Raw genomic sequence first — 11801 nt, 5'->3', positions numbered from 1 at the left:
TCCTTTCATTTTGTAAGAGTGTAGCTTAGAGCAGAAGACAAATACATACTTGTTCGATGAAAAGTGGCAGATCAAGAATACACAATCACATCTCATTTTAAAATGCAGGTCTTTGGGACCAGTAGTTAGTGTAATGGCTATGTCGTTGAACTCCCATGTAGTCAACCGTAGTTCGAGTCCTAGATAAACTCATGCTGGGCATGTGTGCAAAAACCTCTCTTTTTTGGAGAGTTTTTTTTTTTTTTTTGCTATAGGGCGTGTGTGCTCACCAGAAAGACAGAGAGAGACAGAGAGACAGAAAGAGAGAAATCACCCCCCAGGGAGATGGCCATGCTGCAATCCCTTCTCCTCCATTCTTCTCTAGGGATCTTGGGCATGCACACACATGCGCCCAGCGTGAGTTTAAGTCACCAGGTCCGGGACTCGAATTGCGGTTGACTATGTGGGAGTCCAGCAATATAGACATTATGCCAACTGCTGGTCCCTATTCTTTTCTTCTTCTTCCCTCTTTTCTTCCTCTTTTCTTCTCTTCTTCTTCTTCTTCTCTTAGCAAAAACCTCTCTAAAAAAATGCAGGCCTTTCTTTTTCTGATGTAAAATACACAGCATACAGAAGAAGTTGAGAGGCCCAAGTAACACAAAAAGCTTTGGTTTAACCAGGAACACCACGCTGTGTTGGAAACTGCCTGTGCTGCTCCTCTGGCTCTGGCCTCCCACACTGCAGATGCGCTGGTCTGTGCAGTAGGCACGAGCCTGTGCTACCCTGTGTTGGGAGAGGATGAGTGATAGGCATGCACGCAGTGCCACACTGTCAGGCGTGCATGCAAGGTCACCTCATCACTTGTCACCTGCTTTTGCTTCTGGAAAGTGGTTGGAAGTTTGAGGTTTCAGGAGCCAATTGTGAAGGGTAAAGTATTAGAGGGTTTTGGCTCAATGTCCTGAGCTCTGGCTCCATGGTGTGGGAACACAGCACACACTTGCTCCACAGACTTCTTTCTAAGAGACGGAGGGAGGTAAGGCCAGTCTGGAATTGGACATCTGACTTAGAGTTTAGGACCCAGGTGCCAGAGGACGAGTCTCCTGACCTTAGCCAAGAGACACTGCTTCTTGTTCATGGCTTTGGACTGAGCCTGCGACCTGGGTCACTCGAACCTCTGAGCCTCTGGGCTTGGCAACCACCGAGCTGACCTCCGTCGGTCCAGATACCACTAATGTGCTCTGTCAGAGGCGTGAGCTGTGCTTACTGAAAACTCATGGCAGTTTCTTCTGAAGGAGTGTGGCTTCAGCTTCTCTGTTTCTGCTAGCTCCAGCCTGGGGGACTCAGGAGCAGCTTGGCCTTGCTGTTTGCTGGAACCTGCCAGCTCAGAGGAGCACTTGGTAGGTGCGTGGTTTGGGCTATGCCAGCAGCTTAGAGGGGATGGGCCTTATGGGGCATTAGCAGGTTAGAGGGGATGGGCTTTCTTTAGGGGTGAGGTGGGACTGGAATAGGCCTAGAATTGGCAGGAAATCTGCAAAATCTGAATGAGACTCATCTGAGTTGGTGCCAGACTCCAGAGAGCTGTGTGCTTTTCGCCAAAATGGGCCTAGCTACCCCTTTTATCTCAAGCGAGTAATGTTTTTCCTTTTCAAATCATGAAGCTGTCGCCAGGCTCAGCTTACTCCCGCCTCCCAGTTCCTTGATGTTTGTCTTAAAGCTTCTCTGGTTTCTTGGGCAGGATGGCACAGTGCATGTGTTTCTTTGGGAAAGATCCCAGGGAAGCTTTTGGAAGAGCTTGAGCCAGTGAAAGTTGATTACCCTCCCTCATTTGAACGTCCAGAAGGTCTCCATCGACCTGAGCCCTCTGGGATGCCTCAGGCCCCACTTTAACTATGGCATTGCCCTACATCTGGGAGCCTTGGTGCCTGGCAGAACTGAGCGCGAGACCAGAGGGGCACGAACTCCGGTCAGCACCGTGGACAGCGCCCTGTCCCATACATCCCGCCCAGGGTCTGGGATCTAAACAGACTGATGGACTTCCTGAGCCGGATCTTCAGATTCTACCTGGCCCACCTTGACATACCCTGACAGTTATACCCAACAGAGTCTTCTTCTTCTTTTTTTTTTTTTTGGAGAGGTTTTTGCTATAGGGCGCATGCACTCTCCAGAAAGACAGAGACAGAGAAACACAAAGTGAGAAATCACCCCCCAGGGGGGATAGCCATGCCGCAATCCTTTCTCCTCCCTTCACCTCTCGGGATCTTGGGCATGCACTCACAAGTTTGAGTTTAAGCTGCAGGGTCTGGAACTCAAACCGCGGTCGACTACATGGGAGTCCAGCGACATAGCCATTACACTAACTGCTGGTCCCCAACAGAGTCTTCTTGCATGGGCTGGCTGGTCTGAAAGGCTGATGGCCTGGCAGGGAGGCCAAGCATCTGTCCAGCCCAGCACTGGTGCTGCACGGTAACCTGGGCATGTGACTCTGCACGGTAACCTGGGCATGTGACTTTCAGCTGTGGGGACCTGTCCCATCTACGAAGTATAACAGCCTCCCACTTACCCTGGTGGAGTCCTGCTTGGTGTGCTGGGGCCCTCGCTTCAGGGCAGGACCATGCTGTCACGAAGCTGGGCTTAGTGCTTGCACGAAGCCCATGATCTCAGCCCCCATTGTCATGTCACCATCGGGATGGGACGGCTCAGCCCCTCTTCAGCCACTGCACAGACTTACCTGAGTATGGGGGAGAACTTGATAGCAGCCACATGCACCCTTCTGTTGATACAGCTGTGGAGATGGGGCAGTCACAGCAACCCTGTTCTTGTCAGGTTCCAGGCTGGGTCAGTCATGGATAGGGGCAGGGGACAGTGGGATAGGCCTGAGTCATACTTCCCAGAGCAGAAAGATCCTGAGATGGTGTTCCACTGTTGCATTAGGACTGGTTTAGCATATTGTGTAAATACTTTGAAATGGCACCAGAACAAATGTATTACTTGAGAGCCTTCTAAACACAGGGCATGACACAGTGGGCTGCCCTGTAGTCTGGCGGTCGAGGGAGCTAGATCTCCTATTGACAACCATGTGGTTCGAATGCAACCCTGGGAGCTTGAGAAACATGCCGAGCATGTGTGCGTGTGCGTGCACGTGTGCGTGCACGCCCCAGATCCTGACGGAATGGAGAAATGGAGATCGGAAAAGGGATTGCGGCAGGACCATGCCCTCCCCTGCGCTGTGCACACGGCAACTGGAAGCATCTGGGCACAACCTGGGAAACGTCAGCTGCCCAGATACGCGTCGCACACCGCGGCACACCCCTGGATAGCGAAGACACAGACACGCCCTTGCCTGAACTGTTCACTTTCCTCCCTCATTTGATCACACCTTTTTGGCTTGAGGCTAAGCACCAGTGAGAGAAACACGGGCTTGGTATCTGCAGCCTTTCTGAAGGCCGGAAGTGCCCGGCAGCGCTTATGAGGCCCTGTCATCACTCTGGCTCTGCGATGCGCCTGCTCTCTCAGTGACAGTAACGGCGAGGGTGGACGGAACAGCCACGGCCAAGACGACAGGGCTAACGCCGTTATCACCCGTTTTATCGACGAGGGTTTTGATGCCAAGTGAGTCTAAGAACTTGCCCAGGACCGTGTGCTTGGAGAGCGAGAGGGACCCAGGCACATGGCTCCAGGCTGTGCGGCCTCCACACCTGGAGTTAAGAAGACACCTCTTGGAGGTCATGGTGTCATGGAATCTCAGGGTTATGAAAAACCTCTTGAAAGCCATGGTGTTAAGTGTGGCAAGGCCAGCGTGGTTTAGGGGAGCAGCCGTGAACTTAGACACGTGTGGTCTTCACAGGTAGAGAACAGCGCAGCAGATCCGTGGCTGCTCTGTGGGCAAGTCAGCTTCAATCCTCACTGTCCTGTGTGTAAAACTTGGTACTGGGGACCAGCAGAAGTAGTGGTTACCCCACTGACCAAGGTTCAAGTCCTGGACCCAGTGGCTTGAAACATGTGGACGCATGTATGTGCATGCCCACAAGCCCAGGAGGAGAGTGGAGAAGAGACTGCAGCATGGCCATCCCCCGAGGGGGAGTTTCTTGCTTTCTGTCTCTCTGTATCTCCGGTGAGCCCACATGCCCTACAGCAAAAATTTCTAAAAACAAAACAGCACTTGGTACCAACCCTCACAGCATTGGCAGGAGGCCCACAGCTGGCAACAGCTCCATGCTCCAGCGTGGCTACCATGGCTCTTGACAAGCGCTGACATCCCGGACGCCGTGCCGTCAGAGGATGCTCTGCTCCTTTCTGCCCAGAGCGCCGCTTCTGCTGCAGGAGGTGCTGCTCTGTCTGAGCTGGCCACTCGTGCCGCCCCTGCTGGACAGCGGGAACCATGGCGTGGCTCCCCTCCGCTGGCAGGGGCGCCCTGTCTCCCCCTCCTCGTGCTGCCCTCCCAGGCAGGCCCTGCCTGTCCCGCGTGCTCTTCCCATCCCCTCGGAGGCCAAGACCTCTGCTAGTCTGCGGGTCTGCTTGCAGGCAGTGTGCGTGATCTGGCCCGAGTGCCGGTGGTGGCCAGCAGCCCTACGGAGGGCTGGCTCCTCCTCTGCTGCGTCTGACGGAGCCCTCAGGAAAGAGGCAGTTCACACAGGCCCAGAATTAACACACGTGCCTGGGCCGGCAGGTGGCGTGGTGGTTAAGGTGCTGGGCTCCCACATGGCTGACCGTGGTCTGAGTCCTGGACCTGGTGGCTTTCTCACTTTCTCTCTTGCTCTGTCCCTCTCTGGTCAAATTAATATAAATAAATAAATAAAGTAAGACAATTCTCTAAAAACAAAACAAAACAGAATTAACACAGAAGCCATGGGCAACCTTCTGGTATGAAACACGAGCGTGCCTCCTCCTGGGAGTGGCCCCATGGCAGGGCCAGCGTGTGGCCTTTCTGGGGGTGGGCGGGCTGGCGGGCGGGGTGCGTTCCTCACCTCACAGCCCCGTGTGCTGCTCACGGTGCCTGCGGCTATAGCCAGTGGGGCCTTGTTGCAGGAAAGCCCCGGGTGCCCCTGGGCAAGCCCGCGGCCAGGGCTCAGCCGCCTCAGAGACCATGTGCTGTCTGTGAGGATTGAGACGGGCACAGAGACCCTGGAGATGAGGACAGAGGGAGGCAGTGGACGCACCACCAGGCATGTGGTGGGCGGGGGGGATCTCTGGCCCTAAAATCAACCCTCCATGGCCGCTCACCTTGGCTCGACCCATGTATTCAACAAATTTATTGAGCACCTAACGTGTTCCTGGACCCGAATTCGACACACGAAAGATTCAGCAGCGAAAGAGGAGAGCCCTTGGTGCCAGCATGGACATCTCCGGGTCCAGGGCCGTTGAGGGAAGGGACACCCGCTCTCATTCTCACCCCCATGTCTCTGCGCCCATGCGCAGAGCAGGCCCAGGGTCTACCAGGATGCCCTGCCCGCCCTGCCTGCCCCGCCCCCCACGGCCTCCCGCAGTCCTGCAGTCCGCCGCACCTGCTGCTCCCCGCTGCTCACTCTCTCCTATGGGAGCCCAGGTCTGCTGACCTCCAACCGGAGGCAGGCCCGAACCTCCTCTGCCTGTCAGGACCCTGTGTGACCAGGCCTGCTCCTTGACTATGGCGATGGGACCGCGGGAGAACCCGAGGTCTGGAGGCTGAGCTGGAGAGTGGGGGACTCAGAGCTGGCTGCCTCTGAAGGACGGGAGCGTGGGTTTGGGTGACAGCTTCGTACTTGCCAGGTGCACCCCTTGCCCACGGCCCTGTCCAGGCCCTGCGGAGGGGTTACTCCCTTACAAAACGGGGTGACCTGAAGGAGAGGGCAGGGGGCATGGTCTGAGCAGCAGGGCGTCGAGTGGGGGTGGTGGGGACCACAGGCCGCGCTCTAGCAGTAGGCCCTGCCGTCGATACGCTTCTTCTCAAACTTTTGCTTGAGCTCAGAGATCAGAGTCGACGGGATGGGGCTGCCCAAGGCCTTGGGTTTTGGGGGCTCTTGGGGCTTCTTGGGGGTGAGGGACCCGGAGACGGTGGGCACAGTCCAGTGGGCCGCACTCACGTTGGGCGCCACCCTGGGGGGCGGTGGAGGGAGAGCTGGGGCCCGGGGGGGCAGCGAGCCTCCCATGCTGTTGTTGTTGCAGTTCTCGTTGGGAGGGTCCTCTGTGAGCTCAGACTCGGCCGCCTTGGCCCTCCTGACCTTGAGCCACTCCACGCCGGCAGAGCGGGGCTCGGGCGGGGGCCCCCTGCGCAGCACCCGCCGCACGGGCAGGACTTTGTTGGACTTCTTGTTGCGCCAGAAGGTGGCGGTGGAGATGAGGACCGTTACAGCCACAATGACGGCGGTGAGGCCCGTGAGCACCCCCACGGCCTTCAAGGGGTTGTCCTTGGTCTGGATCAGGAAGGCAGCCATGGGGCCTCGGGACAGCGTCTGCAAAAGAGAGCCGGCCCTGGTGTCCAGCTGGTCCCCTCCTGGTCCCTGGATGACACAACAGGTGTCTGAGCTTCCTCCGCCCTGATGTGTCTTAAACTTTCTGGAGAGAGGCACCCCTTTGCAGATGTGGTAAGAGGGTGGGCTTCTGTCCAGGAGAAATGCTACAGAGAGAACGGGATGCATGCAGCTCCCCAGGAAACTGCACGGACAGCAGGTGCAAACCGTCCAGTGTAATGTACTCCCAAAGAGCAGGCTGCAGTCTGCCACTTGGAACGCCCACCTCACTGGCCTCTCTTCCTGAGAGAGTCGGGCATTGCTTCTGTGTGGGAGGCCCGTCCGCCGAAAGGCAGCAGAAACAGCGTAAGTGATGACCCCTGCCAGACACCAGCTGATGCCTGATGGCTTTGCTCCTGCCTTTCGACACCCATGCGAAGGGGACACTATTCCATTTTACAAGACAGGTCATGGAAGCTTAGCAAGGCCCAGAGCCACCCCAGTTGGTATGACATCTAGAATTGCAACCCCCCAAAGTCTGTGCACTTGATGACCCCGTCTGCCTTTGGGAGCCTCGTGTGTTCTCGAGGGCAGCCTGGAGGAGGCCACGGCCCTGTCTGCAATGCAGAGGCCTGAGCTGGCCCTCTGGCCCCTTCCCCGCCCGGGGCTGCTCACCCACCTCGGTGTCTGTGATGTCGATTCTGAGCAAGGCCGTGGTGCTGAAGGACGGGGAGCCGCGGTCCTTGGCCTGCACCTCCAGGGACCACGTGCAGCCCCCACTGGGCGTGATGTTGTACAGGGCATCCAGCGAGCGGATGGAGTGCTTCAGCCGGATCTCCCCGGTGTGCGCATCGATGTCGAACACGTTGGCCGGCTCCGCGTGGGTGATGGAGTAGTCCACCAGGTTGTTGGGCTCCTCCGCGTCCTGGTCTATGGCCTATGCACAGGACGGGTGGACCTGGCTCGGGCGCTCCCCGCACAGGGGCTTCGGCAGGCGCCCTAGGCCACTCGCCGGGCCTCTGGGACTGGTCTTGACGTTGTCTTCTTAAAGAATTATCTATTTTACTTATTAGTATTATTACTTTTAATTTGCTATAGGGTATGTGCGCTCACCAGAGAGAGAGAGAGACAGACAGGAAAATGAGAAAGCAAGCCCCCTGCGGTCAGCCATGTGGGAGTCCAGTGACTGAACCATACCACCCGCTGGCCCCCGATCCTGTTCTGAGTGAGCCAAGTTGGGAAAGGGGTAGGACGTATTCAGGCCAGGCTCGCTCTGGGCCCGTGTGCTCCATCGTTTCAGCCTCACAACGACTGAGGAAGCAAGTCCCGGTAAATCTGGGCTATGACAGACACACGAGCCAGGTGCCCGGACACGGCCGGAGAACACAGAGGCAGAGGAAGGCGGCTGGCTGGGAGCCAAGTCTGGGGTGTCAGGGCGTGGCTCGGGGGCGGGATGTGCCGTGGGAGAGCCTTGTTGAGGCGGGCAGTTGGCCAGGGCCCGCGCAGGCTGAACACGCGCGTGGTGAGCCCAGCTTTCTCCTTGTAGTCATTGGATAAAGTCTTTCCTCGCGGCAGGGAGCTGGGGGGTCGATGCGGGGTGGGCGGGGGCATGTGCCCTCCTCCATATGGGCGTCCAGGACACGTTATTTTACACCCAGCTCCACCCCAGTGTCTCGGGCGGCCGCTGGATCCAGGCGTCAGGGAACCTGGGCTGCCTGAAAACTCACCTGGATCTTCACCGAGGTCCCCAGCACCATCGTGGTCTCCTGGACGCTCTGTCCGAACTGGGGGCGGTGGTCATTGATGTCCAGCAGCGTGATGAACACCTCGGCCAGGCTGAACTTGCCCTCCATGTCCTCCGCCTTCACGTAGAAGTTGTACCTGGACGTCGCCTCGGCGTCCAGGCTGGCCCAGGGCTGGGTATAGATGAGCCCCGTGGACGGGTGGATCAGGAACCTGCCAGCACAGGCGCGGGTGTGCACGTGCACATGCAGGCGTGTGCCCACACATGCATGCACACACTCACAAGCACATGTGCACACACACACACCCATGCACGCACACATGGCTGATAACAAGTCGCCTCCAGGAGGCAGCAGCGGGGCACCCTGGGCTTCCCCAGCACCCTCTCGCCACCGTGTGGTGTGACAGGGAGGAGGAGCCACCACTGCTCAGCCATCTGTCCCTGCTGAGCTCAGCCCACATCACGGCCCCTCTCTCCTCCTTGGAGAGGGCCCGCCTCTCTAGCCCTGAGGACACGGGCCCTACCTCCAGGCCCTGGCGGTGACTTTTGCTCTCCAGCTGCCCCTACCTTGGTCTCTCCTCTGCTTCCCTTTACTCCTTGCCAACACGTTCGCCTCCCCAACCCAGGCTCCCACCCCTCCCAGTTTCCCTCTGCCTTTGGCATAGGCCCCCCCTGCCTGCATCTTCTCCCTGAATCCTGTCTGGGGTGCTGATCTACTCACAGGTCCGCCCCAGTCCCGTAGATGGAGTATCTGACCTCACCCCAGGGTCCTGTGTCTGGATCCATAGCCTGGAAGAGAGGACGCCGCCGGTGGCACCCACTGTCAGGGCACGTGGGCAGCTCCCGGGTCTGAGGGCTGCTTTTCATAGCAAAGTAAAGGGACCTGGGTTTGCTCAACGGGCAGAACCGGATCTGGTGGCCTGCCCTGGCACCCTGGGCCTCCTCCAAGGAGGTCTCAAGTGTTGGGGGAACTGAAGGTTAGCCTGGAATGCTTTCACTCAGCTCTTCTAACTGAGGAAGAAAAGGGGGTGGCCCGTGGCCCGTGCTCGGGCTCACACTAACGTCCTCGGCACGGCCCTGCGAGGTGTCGTGCAGATGAAGAGACTGAAGTGGGGGGAGGGCTAGCGGCTTGTCCAAGGACAGCGAAGGACATGAGCTCTGCAGTTCCAGCTCTGCGTACCTCTACAGGGCCTCTTGCCCCCGTCCGGGGCCAGTCCCCAACCCACCGTGACAGCCACCACGCTGGAGCCTCCTGGCGCATTCTCGGGGATCTTGGCAAAGTAGTGGTGGGAGGTGAACTTGGGGACATTGTCATTGGTGTCCAGGAGCTGGATGATGACATCTGCCGTAGAGCTGAACTTCTCTGGGGTGCTCACTTCAATGGCCAGGAGCTGGGAAGGAGGGAAATCGAGGACTGCTTGAGTCGGCCATCGCCCTGCAGAGGGCCTGCCATCTCCTGCCTCCCAGAACCGGCCCACACCCACCTGCCTCGAGCTCACACTCTTGGCAACGACCAGCTGCCGCTGCCACTGTCACAAGGGCCCCCCGAGGCCTCGCATCATTGCCCCCGGCTCACAGTGGCAGTGTCCCTGTCACTCTCACTGCACTGGGGCCAGTGTCTACTGTCCCCTCATCGGCTTGTCCCTTTCTGCTTCGTGTTCTGAGTCATTCTGTGCCTTTCTCCAGATAAACAGCAGGCCTAGGCTTCTCACCGCCTCTCCAGGGAAATTCTAGCGAGGGTTCACTGGCTCTGGCCGAATTCTTTCTTAGCATAATGTCATCAGCATGTGAGAAAATATGAAAACATCTACCTTGGTCATCAGATAGTTTCTCTGTGTGTCTCTCTTTTTTTATTTGCCAGAAGATGAGCATGAATGCCAGAGAGAAGCACAGAGAGGGAAAAACATCCCCCTGTGGCTTCGCCACACCGCAATCCCATCTCCTCCATTTCCCCTTTCAGGATTTTGGGTGTGCATGCACCCACACCCAGCATGTTTCTCAAACTACTGGGACCAGGACTTGAACCACACAGCTGGCTAAGTGAGATCCAGCTGCCGTAACCACCAGGCCACACGCTGGCCCAGCTCCTGCTAACACGGCAAACTATACCGAACGTGTTCCTTTGACCCCTGCGGGTCTTCTTGGGTAGTTGTGATCTAGACTCCCCCACTGCCCATGCCAGCAGCAGGGGCGGAGTGTGGGGGAGTGACAAGGGACCCCAGGAATGAGCAGATGCTGGCGTGAACTCCTGGGACCCTCCCCGCCGCCCGCCCCAGGGCGGCACGAAGCTCCCCCCACCTTGAATGTTAGCACTTGGAACTTCTCAAAGTCAATGGCGGCCGAGTTCTCCACGATGACCGTGACCTGGGCTTCATTCAGCACTGTCTGCGGAACCACGCGGAAGACGCCCCCGGCACCCACCAGCTGCAAGTTGAATTTGGCGTTGGCTCCCTGGGCCGAGTTTGGAGAGAGGAAACAAAAAGAGATGAGAATAGACGCATAGGGCCTTCCTGTGCCTCCCCCAGGGCACAGCCTCGCTTCTCTCTGGAGGTGAGCTGATCCAGGGGCAGGTTACGAGGTCCGGCACGGTGGCAGGGCCCACCCTGCGTGGGGGAGCTGGGAGAGCTGGGAGCGCGGTCGACGCAGTGCCCAGCTGGTGGGTCAGGTCAACTCTGCCCATCGGGCCCCTATCGCTGACGGACTGGGAATGCCTCCACCCCTTGTGTTACACGGTTACACAGTACGGGTTACACGTGGTAAAATGTTACATGGACACAGTTACACACTCTCCTTTCGTCCATTTGCGACCTGCCTGGCCCCGCGGCAGCAGTGGAAGTTGACACAGAGGGACCCCAGGGAGGCCGACGGGGCAGGACGCGCACCTGGTCGGAGTCATTGACGGTGATCCTAAGGCCCCGCAGGATCTCCCCCTGGGGCGGGTGCTCCTCCATGGAGAGCTCGAACCTGTTCTGGGGCCCACTCTCTCCGTAGAATGTGGGCGGATGGTTGTTGAGGTCCACGATCCTGATGGTGACTGGGACCACAGCCTGGGCAGCTGGGCCGACGGCAGAGCTGACCTCGGTCACCTGGGTGGGGACGGGGCGAGGGTGGTACGGCAGGCAGACTCCTGCTGGCCCTGAAGACCCTCCCTCCTGGAACTCATGCGACCTGCTCCTAAACTAGAGCGTGGCAGAGACAGAGAGCTCTCCCTCCATTAGATGCCAAAGACTAACTCTCATCTTGCTGCAAGACTCTCCCTTGCTGGCTGTACCCGGAGGGGCCGTGTGCTCACTGAGAGAGGTAAACAGAGAGCCTAGGCACTCTCACCCGTGCGCGTGGTCACACCGCAATCCCAGCTCCTCCACTTCCCCATCCTGTTGGGATTTGGGGCATGCCTGGCATGTGTTTCCGGCCACCAGGGCTGGGACTCAAACTGCAGCCAGCCATGTGGGATTTGGTTCCCTTGACCCCTAGGCTAGGGGCCAGCCCTCGCGTGCTGGCTTAGACGAAGCAGCTACACTGAAGGGGCCCATGTGACAAGGAATGATGGCGCCCTCTAGCCAACACCAACAAGAAGGCTCTGAGCCCAGTGGCCCACCTGGGACTGTGTCCCAATACCTGTGTGCTTTGAGGACAGAATTCTGACCACTCTT

The 11801-nt window shown here is 58.1% G+C and overlaps 1 protein-coding gene across 1 annotated transcript in view; it reads right to left on the bottom strand.

Moving 5' to 3' along the window:
- Window positions 1-5208: 5208 nt before the first annotated feature.
- The window catches only part of CDHR1 (cadherin related family member 1), a 19738-nt gene continuing 13145 nt past the window's right edge, over window positions 5209-11801 (bottom strand). Inside the window, exons 11-17 of the mRNA XM_006148708.1 lie at window positions 11031-11234; window positions 10447-10599; window positions 9375-9539; window positions 8870-8937; window positions 8132-8360; window positions 7084-7341; window positions 5209-6407 (exon numbers count right to left, since the gene is read on the bottom strand). Of these exons, the coding sequence (XP_006148770.1) occupies window positions 5868-6407; window positions 7084-7341; window positions 8132-8360; window positions 8870-8937; window positions 9375-9539; window positions 10447-10599; window positions 11031-11234 (1617 nt within the window). The 3' untranslated portion in view covers window positions 5209-5867. The remainder of the gene's footprint in view (window positions 6408-7083; window positions 7342-8131; window positions 8361-8869; window positions 8938-9374; window positions 9540-10446; window positions 10600-11030; window positions 11235-11801) is intronic.

This window comes from Tupaia chinensis, unplaced genomic scaffold (genome assembly GCF_000334495.1).
Source record: "Tupaia chinensis unplaced genomic scaffold, TupChi_1.0 Scaffold000240_1, whole genome shotgun sequence".
Taxonomy (NCBI): Eukaryota; Metazoa; Chordata; class Mammalia; order Scandentia; family Tupaiidae; genus Tupaia; species Tupaia belangeri.
Note: the sequence above shows the minus strand (reverse complement) of the source record. Positions and strands in the feature narration are given on the sequence as shown.